The sequence below is a fragment of the Haliotis rufescens genome, unplaced genomic scaffold (genome assembly GCF_023055435.1).
Source record: "Haliotis rufescens isolate VD_foot unplaced genomic scaffold, xgHalRufe1.0.p SCAF_5, whole genome shotgun sequence".
Taxonomy (NCBI): domain Eukaryota; kingdom Metazoa; phylum Mollusca; class Gastropoda; order Lepetellida; family Haliotidae; genus Haliotis; species Haliotis rufescens.
This window is the reverse complement of record NW_025964223.1, coordinates 34,710,426-34,732,390: the sequence shown is the minus strand read 5'-3', so window position 1 is coordinate 34,732,390 and position 21,965 is coordinate 34,710,426. Positions and strand designations below refer to the sequence as shown.

General features: G+C 40.6%; 1 protein-coding gene across 6 annotated transcripts in view; it reads left to right on the top strand.

Annotated features, from left to right (window-relative positions):
* Positions 1-20,433, top strand: part of LOC124114715 (single-minded homolog 2-like) — a 136,408-nt gene extending 115,975 nt beyond the window's left edge. For all 6 annotated transcript variants that reach the window (XM_046475417.2, XM_046475420.2, XM_048384171.1 and 3 more), the window contains exons 5-11: positions 4,096-4,185; positions 4,657-4,765; positions 13,881-13,966; positions 14,847-15,046; positions 15,284-15,390; positions 17,687-17,834; positions 18,480-20,433. In XM_046475417.2, the coding sequence (XP_046331373.1) occupies positions 4,096-4,185; positions 4,657-4,765; positions 13,881-13,966; positions 14,847-15,046; positions 15,284-15,390; positions 17,687-17,834; positions 18,480-19,791 (2,052 nt within the window). In that variant the 3' untranslated portion in view covers positions 19,792-20,433. The remainder of the gene's footprint in view (positions 1-4,095; positions 4,186-4,656; positions 4,766-13,880; positions 13,967-14,846; positions 15,047-15,283; positions 15,391-17,686; positions 17,835-18,479) is intronic.
* Positions 20,434-21,965: the final 1,532 nt, after the last annotated feature.

The window sequence follows — 21,965 nt, the reverse complement described above, 5'->3', positions numbered from 1 at the left end:
TATACCCCCGTCTCCATTGTCACTACATCCCCTGTCTTATCTGTCACTATACTCCCCTGTCTTCACTGTCACTACATCCCCTGTCTTATCTGTCACTAAACCCCCCTCTCTTCACTGTCACTACATCCGCTTTCTTATCTGACACTTTATCCCATGTCTTCACTGTCAGTACATCCCCTGTCTTATCTGTCACTGTATCCCCTGTCTTCACTGTCACTATACCCCCCTGTCTTCACTGTCACTATATCCCCTGTATTCACTGTCAATACATCGCCTTTCTTCACTGTCACTACATTCCCTGTCTTCATTGTCACTATACCCCCTTCCTTCATTGTCACTACACCCTCTTTCTTCATTATCACTATACCCCCCTGTCTTCACTGTCACTATATCCCCTGTCTTCACTGTCAATACATCACCTTTCTTCACTGTCACCATAACCCCCTTTCTTCACTGTCACTACATTCCCTGTCTTCACTGTCACTACACCCCCTTTCTTCATTGTCACTATACCTCCCTGTCTTCACTGTCACTACATCCCCTGTCTTATCTGTCACTATATCCCCTGTCTTCATTGTCACTACACCCCCTGTCTTCACTGTCACTACATCCCCTGTCTTCACTGTCACTATATCCCCTGTCTTCGTTGTCACAACATCCCCTGTCTTCATTGTCACTACATCCCCTGTCTTCATTGTCACTACATCCCCTTTCTACACTGTCACTACATCCCCTTTCTTCATTGTCACTATACCCCCTTTCTTCACTGTCACCATACCCCCCTGTCTTCACTGTCACTACATCCCCTGTCTTCAATGTCATTACATCCCCTGTCTTCATTGTCACTATACCCCCTGTCTTCACTGTCACTACATCCCCTGTCTTTACTGTCATAACATCTCCTGTCTTCATTGTCACTACATCCCCTTTCTTAATTGTCACTATACCCCCTTTCTTCACTGTCACTACATTCCCTCTCTTCACTGTCATTACATCCCCTGTCTTCACTGTCACTACATCCCCTTTCTTCACTGTCATTACATCCCCTTTCTTCACTGTCACTACATCCCCTGTCTTCACTGTCACTACATCCCCTGTCTTCACTGTCACTACATCCCCTTTCTTCACTGTCACTACATCCCCTTTCTTCACTGTCATTACATCCCCTGTCTTCACTGTCACTACATCCCCTGTCTTCACTGTCACTACATTCCCCTGTCTTCACTGTCACTACATCCCCTGTCTTCACTGTCATTACATCCCCTGTCTTCATTGTCACTACATCCCCTTTCTTCAACTGTCACTACATCCCCTGTCTTCATTGTCACTACATCCCCTGTCTTCACTGTCATTACATCCCCTTTCTTCACTGTCACTACATCCCCTTTCTTCACTGTCACTACATCCCCTGTCTTCACTGTCACTACATCCCCTTTCTTCAGTGTCACTACATTCCCCTGTCTTCATTGTCACTACATCCCCTGTCTTCACTGTCACTATACCCCCTGTCTTCACTGTCACTACATCCCCTGTCTTCGTTGTCACAACATCCCCTGTCTTCATTGTCACTACATCCCCTGTCTTCATTGTCACTACATCCCCTTTCTACACTGTCACTACATCCCCTTTCTTCATTGTCACTATACCCCCTTTCTTCACTGTCACCATACCCCCCTGTCTTCACTGTCACTACATCCCCTGTCTTCACTGTCACTACATCCCCTGTCTTCATTGTCACTATACCCCCTTTCTTCACTGTCACTACATCCCCTGTCTTTACTGTCATAACATCTCCTGTCTTCATTGTCACTACATCCCCTTTCTTTATTGTCACTATACCCCCTTTCTTCACTGTCACTACATTCCCTGTCTTCACTGTCATTACATCCCCTGTCTTCACTGTCACTACATCCCCTTTCTTCACTGTCATTACATCCCCTTTCTTCATTGTCACTACACCCCCTGTCTTCACTGTCACTACATCCCCTGTCTTCACTGTCACTTCATCCCCTTTCTTCACTGTCATTAACCCCTGTCTTCACTGTCACTACATCCCCTGTCTTCACTGTCACTACATTCCCCTGTCTTCATTGTCACTACATCCCCTGTCTTCACTGTCACTACACTCCCCTGTCTTCACTGTCACTACATCCCCTTTCTTCACTGTCACTACATCCCCTGTCTTCACTGTCATTACATCCCCTGTCTTCACTGTCACTACATCCCCCTGTCTTCACTGTCACTACATCCCCCTGTCTTCATTGTCACTATACCCCCTGTCTTCACTGTCACTACACCCCCCTGTCTTCATTGTCACTACATCCCCTTTCTTCACTGTCACTACCTCCCCTTTCTTCACTGTCACTGCATCCCCTTTCTTCACTGTCACTACATCCCCCTGTCTTCATTGTCACTACATCCCCTTTCTTCACTGTCACTACATTCCCTGTCTTATCTGTCACTATATCCCATGTCTTCACTGTCAATACATTCCCTCTCTTATCTGTCACTATACCCCCCTGTCTTCACTGTCACTACATCCCCGCTCACATTATATACATGGTGGAAGGGTGCTGTTCAGATTGATGTAACTGGCAGTCAATACGGAGAACACGTAAGGAGATACAGTTACTTTTACATTAAATACATATATAAATAAACTGTTTGACGTTCTGTTTGGCACATCTGAAGTTCAGTGTATTCGTTGTGTTTTGTCAGAAAAATGTTCTACGTCTTCCAGCCGAAGCAATTCAAAGCATCATTTTGATTCAATTTACAATACTGTCTGAGCTATTTGTGAAATTGGTTTAAACTTCTTTTGAAGCTCTACGAATGGCTAAATTTCCCTCAACAAATATTGACAGTGGTACAACACTTTTTTTATTCAATTTAAATCATATCTGTCGCCTGGCACTTGCCGTTTTTGTATCCAACACCGTTACCGCTAATAACTTTTAAAATGAATTTGATGAACTGTCGTGCTCGGAAAAGCCATAGCATAGAGAGAGATGACAACTTTAAAATTCCGATTAACTATAAACAGCAACGTTAAACCAGTAATTTTATGCACAGACACGCCATGGATGTCGCTGTTAAACATGCCCACTTTTTTCTCTTTGCCTCCGGCAAAATTACACGGGCGGGAGAGCGGATTTGTAGAATATCCTTTATATGTGTACATTAAGATAAAGAATTGTAGGGACCCATATAGTTGATAACTGAACAGACGATAGCAGGACTGTCTGTCAAAGTGAAGGATTATTTTGCCTAGCGCATCAACATTTACGGTAATTCGGCCCTAGACGTTTCAAATGTAGGAAAATTCGCGGGAGAGTCTGTTTGTTTTCCTCTTTCTCTCTGATAACATTAATCACTGTCGGATGAGGAATTCCGACTTTTGTAATGACCCCTGGTTGAGCTACAACAAGATCGCCTCTCAATACGTCACCCGGTTTTATCGTCTGCTCCCAAACCTCTCGCGCGCGTGACTCGGCATACTTCTCACTTGTACAATGGCAAATTACCGACATTTCAAATTATGTATTCATGAGAGCCCAGCTCAGTATTTGTTGTTCCACACTGCCGGGATCCTGCCATCGATCTCCCCGCGCCGCGCTCAGCTGTAGTCCCAGTGTCTTCAGTCAGCACTGGGCGGAGCATGACGCACTCCAACTTCTCTCACACACACAGAAACAGTCATACATAAATCGTATATGAATACATACGAAACACATAGTGAACCTATATTTCAGTGACTAACTGAATGTTGTTTTACTCGATATCAAGTGATATTTCAGCTATATCACTGCTTCCTGTTAAATACTCGAGCCAGTGTCAGGAAAACCAGTGACAGAGTGCATGAGCAAACGATCCGCTGTTACGTGTGATGGCACACAGTTATGTCATACATCGAGACTACCTGATCCCTTCTTTTGGCAACTCTTACATAACGCATGTTGTCCTATCTAACTATATAATTAATAGGTAACTCTACCCCACAACCATGGTTAAGGTAAATGTATGTTAAGTTAAGTGACATGAACGCCATGTAGTGCAAGTTGTTCTTCTTATTCTTATTCTTATTGTTGTTATCAGACACTGGATGGCTTTATATTTGTGGTGGCGCCAGACGGGAAGATCATGTACATTTCGGAGACGGCATCGGTGCACCTCGGACTCTCCCAGGTAGGGTGAGCAGAGAAAGACGACTTAAATATTTACGAAAAATACAGATGAACTTTCTTCAGCAATTAATACAAGGGATATTAAAAACGTCCACCAAGAAACTATTTTCTTAATTTTTAGACTATTGGAAATACTCCTAACTATCAGTAGATATTGTAGTGAGCGTCTGGTGAACAGACCCTTGTAAAAGAAGAGCCAGCCGTGGTCATAGGACAGTTGGTTCTCAACGGTCAAGTTCAATGTGGTTACACATTCAGTGTTGGTCTCATCCATGAACAACGCTATACATGTGATGCCTTTATTGTGACCCGACGAAAAACATCATTTTGGTATGTCTTTTATTTGTACGGCGAACTTACAATCTGACTGTACGTACTATTTTCAAGTCAGTTTTATGTTGGCTAAAGAAATCCCCATCTTAACGTATGCATGGTAATGATAATTATACTGTTTGTGTTTTGTTCTGTCTAGGTAGAACTGACGGGTAACAGTATATATGAATACATTCACCCAGCGGACCATGATGAGATGACTGCCCTCCTTACCGTCCATCACCCATACCACACGCATATTCTGCAAGGTATGTATATGCCGCAACAATGGACGTGGATATGAGTTGCAAAGCATCAAATCACATTATGTCAAAGTAACAGACATTAGACATGGTCGAGTAAGGTCCGCTTTTCAAACTAAAATTGAGTTTTGCATTGCTTCATTTTTAGTCATAATCAAAACACATTGAATTAGGAATTCGAGAATGATTCATTGTTATGTAATGCTATAACACCAAGGTTAATGACCAAACTGACTCGATATTCTCAAAACACGTCAGTGGCCACGACACATCGTTTTGAGATAGGTCTTCAATCAATATTCGTCACAGCGTTAACCTCTATAGAGTACATGGACCAACTTTTGATGTCGATGTTGTACCGACCGAGATAACCGAAAACCCCTTTATACTTCTTGTGTAACATTGTTGGTCATATGTTGTCACTATTGTGCAAAGTATCTGTGCATCATATTTACAGGAACTCATAGTGCATACACATATGTATATTTACAGGAACTCACACACACTCACTCTCTCTCTCTCTCTCTCTCTCTCTCTCTCTCTCTCTCTCAAACACACACACACACACACACACACACACACACACACACACACACACACAGAATCTCACCCGAGTGTCTTTTGATATCAAATATATCAACACGAATTGATAAAAGTGGAAAAATTCCGAGGCTTGCCGAGAATTTTTGCCACTTTTATCAACGAGTGTTGATATATTTGCTATCAAAAGACACGAGGGCGAGATTTTATTTATCATCCAACATCATTCTTCCAACATTTCTAATTTGTAGACAGTAATTAGCAATGTCTTCAGTGTAATAAGTACTGCAAACAGCTTCAGTAGCAGAGCCATTAGTGATGTCATTTGATTTGATGGTCTTCAAAGCATTGTGATGTAACTCATAGTGCACACACACACACACACTATATATATATATATATATATATATATATATATATATATATATATATATATATATATAATAAAATAATAAAGTCCACGTTAGTCAAACATCGTCTACATATCAGTTTCAGACATAGTACTTTCACTGTCTCATGACAGCTCTTCAGTTTAACTGACAATGACATATGAATGACGGCATACTTATGATGACGTCATAAATTTGAACTGTGACGTCATAATGTATTTACACAATCCAGCGACGACACCAAGTAATTTAACAATTGTAGGGAGACATTTGAATTAAAATATACAGTATTTGTAAAGTAGCAGTGTAACATTTACGATTGAAATGACAAATGTATTAATACATTCTAGAGTTCAATTTGGGTGTCATCAATTGGATAAACATTGGTTCTTTTTCCAGTCTCTGCTGCTTGTTACTGGTACGCAATTTATAAAACGGAAAAATACTAAATTTTCCGTTTATGCAATCATCAATGTGTTTGTTGACACTTAGCATCGAACATCAGGGTCTCTAATCTGCTGTTTGTGTACAGTGACTCTATCTTTTAATTCCATTCCGGTTTCACCGAATTAGTTTTCGCCGCATCCCGAACATCTCATAACATACACCACATGATACACTTTCTGTACAAGAATATTTGGATGGACAAAGAATTTGCTTGAGATTTTGGGGTTGCCTGATACTTATTATAATTTTTAATTTATTCAGCCCTTGTTTATTTTATCACTTTGCTGTAGAATTGGGAGGTTGTCCCTTATGACTGGCATGATATCACAGTTTTTAGGATTGAAGGTGGATACAAACGGAATTAATTGATCGCCTACAGATTTTTCATTAGGTTTCAAGAGAGTCTTGGACTTTTTAACAACAAACAACAACAAAGTTTAGTATCTTCCTTAACTACAAGGACGTCCAGAAATGGAATTTCGCTCTCGCCAAAATCCGTAGAAAAACTGATGGAAGGAAGCGTATTAATTATATCCAGAAAAATTTCTAAATTTTCACGAGTTGAGAGCCAAACTAAAAACAATCGTCTAAGAATCGCTTCCAAGTTTCGCGCACATGTTTGGCGATGGATTCTGACATGGAATCTTGTACCTTCCTGTTACGAATTTCCTCTATATAACCCATCACAAGTGTAGCGTATGTTGGAGCGACTTTCGTTCCAATGGCCGTTCCCTTTCTTTGATGATAGAATTTTCCGTTGAAACAGAAGGTATTATTTTCTGCGACTAATTTCAAAGATTCCATGATGAAGCTTTCCGAAAATTCAGTGTCAATAGCCTCGGGATGTTTTCTTAGCCAAAATTGAACTGCTTCCAATCCCAGGTCATTGGTTATGTTAGTATAAAAACTCTTCACATCAAAGGTGGCTAGAGTCGCATCTTTAGGTACGGCATCGGGAAGGTGGGTAAGAAAGTCTACATCGTCTCTTACAAAACTCGGTACATGTTTTTAAATGATATCATAATTATATATATAAAGCTACTACGGAGCCCGGGCAGATGGACATTGCTAGATATCAGCATTGATATACCTTTTATTGTTCTCGGCGTCGACTTGAATGCGGACTTTGTATGTTAAAACAAGCAATAAGCATTCGATATAAAACGGAAAGTCCTGTTCACGTTGCTTGTAAAGAAGTTTCAGTAGTTATTATATTATTGTACTCATAACAAAACATTTCCTTATTCCAATGCTGCACATATACAGCACGACCGGACACCAAGAGTGTATGTACATGTACGTAGGTTTTGTCAACATAGGGAGTTGTTGTAAATGTTAAGTAGCAAACTATCCTGTTGTATTTTCTCCCAGTTCATCCCAGGAATATTTCTACAAGTGTCATTTGTCGATTAAATATACTGTTGTTACACAATGTTTTTGTCATCACAAAAAACTTAAATGAAATCATGGAGCGTTAGTGTGTGTCTTTCAGATGACGACAGATGCATGTTGAAAGTACATGTACTTAAAATAATTCAGATATAATGTCAAAGGCGCCGGAAGGCTCTGTAATGGCTGGTCTCACTACAACATACTTGGCTTAATGTATAGGACCCATGAGACCACATGTAGAAGCTAAATATTGTTTTGAGGTGTAGACTATTCACACCCATTACCAAAGATATAACAAGACCAGCATTTATGGTAAATAATGACAACTGTGCTTCAGATAATTACTTTCCATACAACATAAAGACAACAACAATTATTCATAATACAACAAGAGAGATTTATATTTGGAGCACACCAGGACCGGAATTACATGTGGGTATCATAGTCTAACTATGATTGTGATATTTAGTGTGTGTCTGTCTGTCTGTCTGTGTGTGTGTGCGTCCGCGTGTGTGTGTGTGTGTGTGTGTGTGTGTGTGTGTGTGTGTGTGTGTGTGTGTGTGTGTGTGTGTGTGTGTGTGTGTGTTGTGTGTGTTTTAATTAAATTTTAAGATGTATGAAAAATAGTTAAGAATTTTCTTCTGAGAAACCTCTATGTCCAAACATTGATGTGAAGTCCAGCAACATAAATGGAATTAGATTTGTTATTGGCAATAAAATGAAAAAAAACCCACAATACTTTGGAATCATCGAAGAAGAAAAAAACTTCTTAGGATCAACAATACACTTTACGAAAAGTGCGTGTGTGTGCGTGCGTGCGTGCTTGTGTGTGTTACAAATCATGACAAAATGGGCATACGGCTTCCGATATCTGATCCGTAGGGCTGGGACGAGTCCAAATTTATTACCCGGGTACCCAACAACCTATCACCCGATCTACCCGGGTACCCACTGTACATTTTTGCATAGCCCTGGCAAAATGTATTTAGATACATGTATTGAACAATCGGGTCATTCATACACTGAAGTTGAATCAAATTATATCTTTATTCAACCATATGAAAAATCAGAAGGAATGGGTGCATGGTCAGAAAGTAATGCGAACATTAGTGACTTGTAGTGTAACCATAGAGTTCAAGATAATATTTGTCATTAAACAATATATCACGTGACTAACGCGGGTCCGGTTAGTCCTCTGGGTACCCGAGTCCTACTCAGTACCAACCCGACCCAGGTACCCGAGTTACCCGTCCCAGCCCTACTTGTCCGATATTTTAAACCCTTACTGTATCTCACTAGTTGTGATGAAAGTGGTAGCTGACTGTTCGATTTGGTAAAATACACATTATCCTCAGTATTAACTGCTTACGTGACGCTGCAGCTTGAAGTGTTTATGTGGCTGCCATTTTACCACATCGTCAGCTGCGAGATGTTCTTGGATTCCGGGTTTCACTTCTGCCGTTTATTGACTTGCTGTGTACTTGCTAATGTACATGCTCACGAATGACTGCTAGGTTACAGGCTAATGTACATGCTAACGAATGACTTCTAGGTTACAGGCTGGGTTCCTTCCAAGACATTTCAAAGTGAGGTTAGTTAACATTAACAAAGCATAATGAACATCTTCAATTACGGCACTATTACTGAAAGGCAAAATGTCAATACAACGTTCAGTGCTGTTTCCAACAGTGGTGCCCATTGCATGTCAACAACTTAACGGGAAGGTTTGTCGTAGCCATTAAAACCTATCTTGACATACAGTCTTCAGTTCACCGCATATTCTTAGATTAGTTTTGAACATAATTCCGCTTATACTGTCAGACAAAACTAGCGAGTATGATAGCATCTCAATTACCCACCTTCTGATTCATATCACAATCCTAATGTATACATAATGTATTAAACGATATGACATGCTTTGGTTAGTTATTGAGTACAGACAAGTACATATTGGGATAATGCATCCTAGATGATGTTTTCGTTAGTAGTTTTCAACAGATTATTTTTACAGTTACCTATATTTATATTTGTAGATCATTCTTAAAATAATCTATGCTTAGAGATAACACTTATTTTTTAATCTAAATGTCATGATTGAATTTATGCTGAAAAGCTTCACAAATTTCCAAACATCAGCTCATTTTCATAAAGTGTCATTTGTCTAGGTCTTGTGGATTCTAAGAAGATCCTAACAGGTTTCAATAAAAATGTGTCATTTTGAACGTTTTTCACGTCCTCCTCTCGGAGAGTAAAAACAGTAAGAAACAACGACACCTAGCGTGTTGCTGGAGAATTAAACGTAATTCACTTCACGTGACTACTGTTTTCAATTTTTTCCAAAGTATTGCCTTTTTTCATATTATTGCCATTATCAACTGTGAATTCATTTCTGCTGCTGGACTTCATATCAATGTTTAGATCATGCGGTTTCTAAGATGAATAGTCGTAACGATTGTTCACAATTTGAATTATTTACTGTAAAACATAGTCAGACTATGATGCTTGACATCGCGTCCCTGGCTCATGTCATCAGCCGTTAAAAACAAGTTAACAGACGGACAACGCGCCATGTCATTAGCTCACTTATACTTACGATCCTGGCGAGCTTTAAACATAAATCTAAGATGTTTATTATGTTTTGTTTACCTTTTAAGCTCATGTGCCTCACACAGTAAGGAGTTGAAGTAAGATGCATGCGCATGCCGTAATGATGCGTCTTTGTTCATACACATGTTTCATTTACAACCTTCTGGTCAGCGCTGGTTTAATAGTATACGACCTTGTGACCATGTCGGTTGGTAATGTCGTACTTTAAGTGTTACAAATTACTTTGGCATTTATGTAAATATGTTTCTCGCAGGAGAGTTTCAATTATAAATAGTGTAGATTGTCGTTTCCTTAATTATGATGTCAACAGATTAACAATTTTCTAGCAACAATAATCGATGTTAATAATCGATGTTATCGTCGTAGATGCTCTCATACAATGAATCGTACGCTAGCTCACCGAGGAGGTAAATGTTTCTAGGGACGGATGCGCCAGCGCGCACGTCCTTGGAGACCAGTCACGTTGGCCCTGCAATTTTGGGATATGAATGTGTAACTCTGTACATCTACACTTTCTCCGCTGGTAATGAATAATAATAATAATAATAATAATAATAATAATAATAATAATAATGTAGACTAAAGAAAATCTGGACTTCAGAGCTGAACGCTCGCAATAAACTCAAAGCCACAAATACTTATGCTGTGCCCGTCCTTTCGTATTCTTTTGGTGTTGTTGATTGGACCAAACCAGAAATTCAGGGTATTGACACCCTCACACGAAGAATCATGTCAGACAATAGATCCCACCACCCCCGCTCGTCCCTCAATCGCTTATATTTACCAATTATGATGGGAGGGCGTGGTTTGATTAATGTGGAGGCTCTTCATGATAGAATTGTTTTGTGCACATTTGCACACATTTATTTTTTCTGATGATCCTCTTGTGAAGCATGTCAAGACTCATGATGAAAACAATGCATTCCACAGTTTTCTAAAACGAGCCAAGGATGTGGGACATAATCTCAATGTCGGTTTTGATTTTGTTGATGGTTCTGTACTGCTGGACGGTAGAGAAATAAGTGTCAACCAAGCGAAGTGCCATATCAAATCGGCCCAGACTCAGTTTCTAAGGAGAGGCTTTCTGAACGACCACTGCATCGATTTTATGTGCAGTGTGTTGAGAGGATCAGAAATCCTGCAGAGTCCTTCACTTGGATGAAGTCGTCTGGCCTGAAAAGTGAAACTGAAGGCTTTCTGTTTGCTGCTCAGGACCAGTCACTTCCAACTCGAAACCGTTAATGTGTGATTTAACATCAAAATGTGAATATGAAATGTAGATTATGTAATAAATTTAATGAGACTGTCCAACACATTGTGAGTGGATGCCCAGCTTTGGCACAGACACAGTATCTTAAGCGACATGATGGGGTGGCTCGATCATTTTATTACCGTCTTCGCCATGCTTGCGGTTTTGACACAGAGGTCCATCCATGGTACGACCCGGAATATGTAGAGGGCGTCATGGAAAGTGATAAATACAAAATCCTTTGGAATACGCCCGTATAAAGCCTCAGACATATCCATGCCAACAAACCTGATGTTCTTTTTGGTAAATCCAAAACAAATCATTTATATTATTGATTTTTCTGTCCCTTTTGACAGTAAGGTGATTGACAAGATTGAGGAAAAACATGGCAAATACGCAGAGCTCGCTTTCGAAATGTTACGCTTGCATCCCAAGTACCAAGTTGTCCGACTCCCCATTGTTCTCGGTGCCTTAGGTTTGGTACTTCCCAATCTGTTGGCTGACATTGGGAGAGTACCCGTGTTTGCTACCAGGAATACAGCCCTTCTGACAATCTGGGCAATGCAGAAGGCTGCAGTGTTGGGGAGTCTTCACATTTTCCGAAAAGTTCTGGGTGGGTTTGACAAGGCAGGCTTCCTGGGAGAAGTCCCATTCGCTGTCTGGGCTGCGTGTAGAGGGGACAAGGGCCCTGAGCTGATGATGGGCTAACCAACCTGACTGTGCCAGGATCACCCAAACCCTCTTTGCTGCAGTTTGTATTTTAATCTGTAAATAATAATAATAATAATAATAATAATAATAATAATACGCTTGCATCCCAAGTGCCAAGTTTTCCGACTCCCCATTGTTCTCGGTGCCTTAGGTTTTGGTACCTCCCAATCTGTTGACTAACATTGGGAGAGTACCCGGGTTTGCTACAAGGAATACAGCCCTGGGAGAAGTCCCATTCGCTGTCTGGGCTGCATGTAGATGGGGCAAGGGCCCTGAGCTGATGATGAGCCTAGCAAGCCTGACTGTGCCAGGATTACCCAAACCCTCTTTGCTGTATTTTTATTTTAATCTGTAAATAATAATAATAATAATAAAAATACGCTTGCATCCTAAGTGCCAAGTTGTCCGACTCCCCATTGTTCTCGGTGCCTTAGGTTTTGGTACCTCCCAATCTGTTGACTGACATTGGGAGAGTACCCGGGTTTGCTACAAGGAATACAGCCCTTCTGATAATATGGGTAATGCAGAAGGCTGCAGTGTTGGGGAGTCTTCACATTCTCCGAATAGTTCTGGGTGGGTTGACTAGGCAGCGCTTCCTGGGAGAAGTCCCATTCGCTGTCTGGGCTACGTGTAGAGGGGGCAAGGGCCCTAAGCTGATGATGAGCCTAACAAGCCTGACTGTGCCAGGATTACCAAAACCCTCTTTGCTGTATTTTTATTTTAATCTGTAAATAATAATAATAATAATAATAATGTTGATGATGATGATGATGATAATTAAAGATGCAAGCAGCAATGGCGGGCTCCAAGTAACACTGCGGACGAACGTCCATGTTCGAATCCTCAAAGGGTTTCCTTGTACCAAATCCGTAACTAAACAAGATATCCAAAATCGGATATTAAGGTTTGATGTGTTATGTATGGAGAGACTTTCCAGAAAGTTTGGAAGCATTTCATGCAGTGGGCTCGGGAGAGATTGCGTTTGAAGACACGTACCCAAAACACACTGTGAAAACCTTGAATCCAATATGGCTGCCAAACCACGTGACCAATGACCAGAGACAAAGAGCAAAACATGAGGTGCATATGGCACACTAACCACGTGATCAATGACCAAAGTCAAAGAACAAAACGTATCAAGGAACTGAAGCAGCAGATACATGCAAAGCAGGGCAAAATATATCGTCAGAAAATACTTGTTTTTCAGTTATATGCCCTTGGCCTTTCGGCCTACGGTCTTGGAGTTTCGGCGGTCACTAGTAACCAACAGTCTACATACACACGCAAAACTTGAACAAAATCGAGCCAGTGGTTATTTTGCTAGGTCTGGTACAAAAATCGACGGAATAATAAATAATAATAATAATTAATAATAATTATAATAAATCGAACGATTACAATAGGGCTCTACAGCCTTTCAGCTTGGAGCCCTAATAATATTTCTCAGCTGGAAGGTTAATATTTACATTACCATCTCATCATACCGAGTACCGATTCACTGCTATGTTAATGGCGGCACATTTCGAACAAAGCCACTTTGGAGATACCACATGTATTACATGTGCTTCAGTGTGGGGCACGATCGGCCGATAAACTTTCAGGAGCCAACCTGCCGATTGAACACGGTAACCTATCCAAGGACTCTCCGCGACCAACGTTGCTATCTTCACCTTATTTGTGACCTGTGCCTGTACTCAGGACTTCATACCACTTTCTCTATTGTCCGCCTTGGCTCATCGCTTTATTAAGTGTTGTCAATCAAAGTGACACATGCTCTCTGTTGCAGATATTGAAGTGGAGAGGTCATTTTTTCTGAGGATGAAATGTGTCCTTGCAAAGAGAAACGCTGGTCTCACATCAGGCGGCTATAAGGTATGACACCATGAAACATACTGCAATATTATATCTAGGCGTCTCTGACATCTATACAAGTACTAACTCAGTACTGTTAATTCCGAAATGGTATTTCAAGTCACTGAAATGAGTTGCAACAAACACACAAATTAAGGTTGGAGACGTGGAACAAACTGTAGGCGCCTTACTGCGCCGAGGACGTTCTCGGTATGAAGTGAGTCATAAAACAAACACTTGTGATCTATAATGTTTCAAATTTCTGTATTTCTAGTCAGCATTGTCCACATATGTTATGTATGCTAATATGTCAGTAGAATATATTTACAGATAGTATGCCTGGGTACATATCAGTAAGATATATTACGATATGTTTAGTATGGGAGTACATCAGTAGACTAGCAGTGTATATGTCTGGGGCGACCTTCACAATTGTAGGAACGCCGAAAACCCGGGTTCGATTCCCGGCATGAGTACAATGTGTGAAGCCCATTTCTAGTGTCCCCGGCCGTGATATTGCTGGAATATTGCTAACAGCGGCGTAAAATGAAACTCATTCACTTACTCAATTGTAGGCACTGTCTAAAGAAGATACATAGTATCGCTTTAAGAGAATACTCTTCATGAATAACTTAACAGTGGTTCACCAGGCTCATTCAATAGTTCTATTGCTGGAATATTGCTGAGTGCGGCGTTACAAAACAAACAAAGCTCCATTTCTGGATATTTCAATACGTCACCATAGCAATGTCTGTGTGATGCTATGTGGTGAGGCATTTAGTCGTTATAGTAATTGAGATGGATGAAGCAGTTATCTGAGTGCTACATATCTATCACCTAATACCATTTCCCCCTGTAGTGAAGAGGTGATGTCTCTTGAAACCTAACTGACGTGTTGCAGGTGATACACTGTAGCGGCTACTTGAAGATCAAACAGTACACGATGGACATTGCGCCATATGATGGTTGTTACCAGAACGTGGGACTTGTGGCCGTCGGACATTCTCTGCCACCGAGCGCTGTCACTGAAATCAAAATGTTCAACAACATGTTTATGTTCAGGGCCAGTCTTGACCTCAAACTCATCTTCCTGGATGCCAGGTAAGTTGAAACCCCTATCACAGTTTTTCATTTGCATAAGTTGGTGTGATGGTGAATTTGACGTTGTGCATCTGAAGGAAATCGTTTGTTAAACGTCTTACTTTTTTCTAAAGGGTCTTTAAAACTATTTGATATACTTAAATAGTTGATTTGTTTAATCTGGGAACATCTGTCGATGTGCAATATGCTTTATTCCAATTTTTGGACAGAACTACACGTTGTCATACGCTATTTCAGAGTAGCTGCCCTAACTGGATATGAACCTCAAGACCTCATAGAGAAGACCCTGTATCACTACATACACGCATGTGACATTCTACATATGAGATATGCTCACCACACCCGTAAGTACCTGACGAAGAGGGCATACATTGTTTACCGAAACCACTTCCATCAACTATTCTTGAAGCTGGCCAGTTACACGATACTCTCCCAATACGTTCCTTGGTATATCAATGCTATATATTGTAAAAGTAAGTATAAGTAAAAGGCACCGTACTTACAAACTATGAGCTCTGATCAATCTGGAAGAATATTAGGCTGACAGAATGTAGCGGGTGGTGGCATGATTACAACTACTGGAGAAGACTATGCAACTTGTTGCAGGTGGAAACAGTGAACACGTGAACATCAGGCTGAGAAATAAGTCTCACCATAAGTAGCGTAGGCGGGACACCCATGCCCATACCATAACTGGTGGCCATAGCTAGGGAAGAAAAGTATGGAGAGCAATCGCGAAAATCCTTCGTGTCATGAATAATAATTCTGACATGAGGAGTACGGTATTAATCAAGAATACTCTCAATGTAAATGCCTAGGTAACTGGCGTAATAATAATGGAATAGCAGTGGCCGAAGTGCGAGCTTTCCAGTTATACAGAACCGAGCACGTAAAACTACAATTAAAGGTCAAGTGTCCCGTGAAGCACCGTACACCTGGGTCCGAGTGGCCTTACAGGGGACCAGACCAGCTGTTGTGCTTGTCTCTGTTGCTGGCAAATAAGTATCAACATTTGGAAGTCTCCTAGGCTATTCTAAGCTTTCATGGAAAGCATGAGTTTAAGCGGAATTGATATTCTTGTGTTGCTTCAGACTATATGTGTGTCAGGTGGGAATGAACAAGACTTTGGTGTACATTTATGGATAGGTAATTACTTACATGTTTACACACCACAAACCAGGTTATATGAACAGCTACTATATAGTATAGACAAATAGTTTTTTATTGTATGTGTTTATTAAGTTTATCTGAACCGAATCTCAGATCGACCACTGCGGCTTTTTGGTCATGTATTAACCACACACAATGTAAGTTAGGCGTTTCCGTATTAAACGCTGCGATGACAAAACCATCCAGTGTACAGTTTGTGATACATATCGCCCTGGTGATAGGTTTATTTACTAGCATAGGGTCATTACTATTATAAATCGTAGCATATGAAGAAAAAAGACAATAAGCACACATAGGAAAAATAAGAATATAATTATCTTAGTGTTTTGGCTAAAATGGTATGTGAGCTTAAGATATGGGTGTAATTTAGTCGATCTTCGATGTCTGTAATTCTAACTGCCACAACTGCTGAATGAAATGTGATGGGACTTTGTGTATCTGGCCCTGGCTTATTAAACGTTCAGTTTTGTTCAAGGTACTAAAAAGGGAAATCAGGTAACTATCTCATGTTTCTGAAACAAAAAACCTAAACTTGACTAGTAGTATGGCTAAAATAGTAGCTGTGGATTGTTCGTCATCGCAAAACTAATACATACGACGTCGGCATTCGTGTCAAATATCAGAAAAAGCGATACTCTATTGATACTCCAGCGATACTCTGATTTGAGTCAAATAATAATCAATGTTGTCAGAAATAAATTATAATCTACTATGCAAATTTGTTTCACAATGCGACCCTGAAACTAGGCCACAGCCGCTAATGACGTCTTATATCCCCAATTCGAGTTAATATCAATTGATATATATTGTCTGGTAGTTTAGTATGTCAGCCACTCTGTTTAATCATGTTGATGTTAGTGTATGTAATTGAGGTAACCTAAAGACGAATATATCTCACTGGCTTTTCACGCCGCATCTCTGGATGAATAAACTTGACTATCAGGTCCTTTAAACATCTGTTTTCTGTGTCAGTGTCTTTGTGCAGTACAGCTAAAACCAAATTAGTTACATAATAACTTAAGACAAATGTAACAGGGTCACGCGTTTGAAATGGCTTTATTATGTCAGTCTCTACATGTTTACATACTTGTTTGACTGATTGGGCCTTTCCTATACGTATAAGCCGAATTATATCAAGCACTTGTGTCTGTTTGTTCGAATAATTTTTGAATTCAATACATGTTAGTATGTCATATATCTAGTTCGATTAGCTACAAATCATTAGGGCTGCTTTCAATTGTCTCCTTTATAAAGCACAGTGGTAGGTGATGGTGTCCATTAACCAGGATCTCCCATGTTGCTAAATGTATAATCTTCATTGATCACAAACAGTTTTGTTTGAAACAAAATACATGGGTAACTAAACACTAGGTCATCCGTCGTCTCATATATGTGTAAATAGCTAGTAGACATATACTTATCAGTTTTAAATATTATATTACTTTTCATATTGCTGGTTACCTATTGCAGTGTTACTGAAAGGTCAAGTCACTACCAAGTACTACAGGTTTCTGGCCAAGGATGGCGGCTGGGTATGGATGCAGAGTTACGCCACTATTGTGCACAACAGCCGCTCCTCCCGACCACACTGTATAGTGAGCGTCAACTACGTCCTCAGGTAGGCGCTATGTTGCAACTTTCTAACTTGTAGCGGATATATATATATATAAATATATATATATATATATATATATATATATATATATATATATATATATATATATATATATATATATATATATATATGTAGGAATAGTAACATGATGTTTCCAGTAAACCAGAAAGAATCATACTGTTACCCATCTGGAATATTAGAAAACATTTCCGTGCAAAATCTATCCTAAAACTACCACAGAGAAAGTAAGAAAGTGGGCCTTTTTGACACACCCCAAACTTATTCAAAGACAAAATAAAACGGGGGATCTCAGACTTAAAATCGCATGGTTTGCTTGTGAAAGAATGCCTGTTTGAAGTTTACCACAGACTGTAACGCGTGATGGGAATTAAGATTGGACTGACATGAATTACATCACCGAATGAAAATCGACGTTATCATTAATGGCTCTTGTTGATCCGTTTATATCCGAAGTCATACGCGAGATTTGCGTAGCAGTGCTTAGAATTACAATGAAGTTTAGACAGGGTATTCCCATCAAATCCAGCATTAAATGACAAACTCATCGTAATGAGTGCCGAGGACGTTTCCCAATACTCAATATCAACCGAAGATGAACAATATTGATCATCTCCCTTTCTATTTCAGCGACGTTGTTGCCAAAGATTGGCAAATACAGTTGGAACAAACTTTGTCCACAAAAGAGGTGTCTCCGTATTCCGCCATTGCCGATCGATCACGCAGCAAAGTGCGTCCCTCGCGCAAGTCTCGCCGATCTCCATATCCTCAAGTTACCGAGGCGCAAGATTTCTCTTCTGACTACCAAGAAAGAGCGTTTGATTTCGCACCAGATGCTTCCGTCCCAGTGCAGAACTACCCTGGAGTGATGTATCAGCACCCACATGAAGGTGTGGACCGCTACAGTGCACTTTACACAGCTCCATATGCACACCCAAGCATGACCGTGTACAGAGATGCGGCTTGTGTTTACCCGTATCAGACTCATCAACGGTACATAGACGAGCGCAACCCATATCGGGGTTATGAGGAAAGATACTATCCTGCTAGAGACCCTGCTAACTACCCAGGTTATCTTTCGTCCACGCCATCATCCATGCAGACTATGTCTCGGTTAACGCAAAACGAGTCAAGCCGAGATAGCTCACAAAGCACTGGACAACAAACGACTCAACCCCAGTCTCAGCAGTTTGATTACCGTTCTCCTGGACACGGCTCTAGAAGTAGTTCAAGAGACGCTACCTTTAACCAGTCAGCCGCTCATTACACAGCTCCGTACAGCAATAGGTCTGAATCATCAGCATCAGAAGTTGATGTTGGGAGTGAAGAATATGAAAAACGCCATTCGAGTTCACAGTCTCACCGCACAGATCGACCTAACAACTCCAAGTTTGACTCCTTGATGGATACCACCAATCAAATTGTGAAAGAAGAGTCATATAAACCCCAGGATCAGTCTAACGGTCCATTACAAACATTATCGCCCCCTCAAAGAGAGTCTGTGCAGCAATCAGTTATCATTCGCAGATCATCAAATCAACCATACTCCTCTAGTGAGGTGCGTACAAATGCAAACTCGAGTGATACTTATAATAATACGTCCTACAAGTCTCACACTTCCGGTACCGGGGCAATGCAATCTAAACGTTCTACTTCCGGGGCGGAGAGCACTCAATCAAATCTGTTGAACAGTTCTGGTACAACTGATTCCCCTTCCGGGGATAAACTATTGAATATGAGGTTATTGCAGGATAAGTCCTCTATAACCGCTCCGGACTACACTCACTGTTTGAAGGCGGCTGCATGTAGCTATGATAATTACACTCAGGCCAGTATGTATCAAAGTGCTCAGAGACCGTACCCGGTTGTGCCCCAGGCTGGGTACACCAGTGTTATTGTAGAACCACAACAGTACCATATGGCCAATGGATATGTGCATTGATGACTCACCGAGGTGATCAGCGATCCCTTCGGGCTTCCTATTCAGTATTTAAGGCACTAGAAGGCTCATGTAAAAGCAAACTTGCAATTATTTCATGATTCAGGGAATATGTCTATACGCAGAGACTTATGTGAATGTGATTATCGTACTGTATTATGTATTTGTCTGACATTGCACACAGCTACATTCATAGGACATACATATACAGCAAACACAGCGTGTCTCATTATTGCTCCATCATCTGTAATACATGGGCAGCCAACTATCAGCAGTAAACAGAAATGTAAAATCTCAACTTGAAAAGGTGCTATGACTTCATAGTATGTGCTTACTATCACACGCAGAAACCTTTATATATGAAGTTAACATATATTCAACTTAAGTTATTTGGTGCCTTGTTTTTGACAATTGGTTGGCACGTTAGATGTACGTGCAGCACGCCGCTGGTGTAGACGGATGTGCCTGTGAATGTCGTTACATATGAACCGTCTCTGATATTTCTCATCAATGTTCTTTATTCATTTGCATAATGTCAGAAACATTGTCTGATCTTTGTCATGTTTGAATATAATTGTAAACATGATTGTGTCCCATTAAAAACCTCTAGGTTTTTTTTGTCAAATAAACATGTGTTATTGTTGAGATGTCGTCGCATTCTTTATGGATTATAACGTCACCACAAACCATCCGCGGGCTTCATGGGGTGTGTTCTATTTGGCTGAATTGTTAGTTACAAAAATCTCTAAGCGACAAATGACATTTTTTTTATATTTGTTAGTGACGGTACAGTGCGGAGTAACACCCCAGTGAAACATGTTCAAATCTTTGGAGAAGCTCAGTGAGGGCAATATCGATTCATATGATAATCCGCATCACTGAGCATCAATTTGGCAAACTGTGTTGCTGCAACCGCCACATGTCTGCCCCTGACAAGGGACACTATTGGCGATACACGTGTAGCCGGGACAACTAGCGGCGAGTTAACTATAGGCGGAACAGCTTTTAGCTCGACAACTATTTGCGGGACAACTATAGGCGGGACAGCTTTTAGCTCGACAACTATTTGCGGGACAACTATAGGCGGGACAGCTTTTAGCTCGACAGCTATTTGCGGGACAACTCTAGGCGAGACAACTACAAAAATAGCCTACAAAGAGATAGGCTCAACAACTATAGGCGGGACAGCTATTAGCTCGACAACTATTTGCGGGACAGCTTTTAGCTCGACAACTTTAGGCCGGACAAAACAATAGATGCGACAACTATAAGCGGGACAGCTATTGGTAGGACAACTATAGGCGGGACAGCTATTGGCAGGACAACTACAGGCGGAACAGCTTTTACCTCGACAACTATTTACGGGACAACTGTAGGCGAGACAACTGTAACCGGATAACCATAGGGGGGACAGCTATTGGCTCAACAACTAATATACGACCATTTTATGGAATTAATATGTTATGCATTCAATTAAGGGCTTCGAACGTCTGTGTTCTCAACATCTCTATTCATATTTATATCACGATATAAAATGTCATATGGGAAAATACAAGTTACTTATATGGTTGATTTCGGTGAAGTTTACTACAGTGCTATACAGTATAGTTTATGATCATGACTAAAACGCACTGATCGAATAGAGACACATGATAAAAAATAGTCCAAATCTGAATACACACAAAACGAAGACGTGCAAGAAATTAAACTCATCAGTACAACTGACGGCAGCATTCAAGCGATGGAATTATTGATTGTGCCTTGAAACCGCCCTTACTTCCCTGCTTTATCACACTGTTTTACATCCATGCTAGAATTCTGTGAAATACTTACAACACTTGACCAATGAAAGTCCCATTACGTAGTTGATCTCACAAACTGTCTGCAAAGTTCGCTCAAAATAATCCTAATTGTAATACTGCACTCGCTACTTGATTAAGACCATTCCTCGTACCTTCCCGAGACCCTACAATCTGAGGACATCCTACTATCTGAGGAGACCCCATTATCTGAGGACATCCCACTATCTGAGGACATTTCACTATCTGAGAAAACCCCAATATCTGAGGACATCCCACTGTCTGAGGACATTTCACTGTCTGAGGACTTTTCACTATCTGAGGACATCCCACTATCTGAAGACATTTCACTATCTGAGGAGATCCCACTATCTGAGG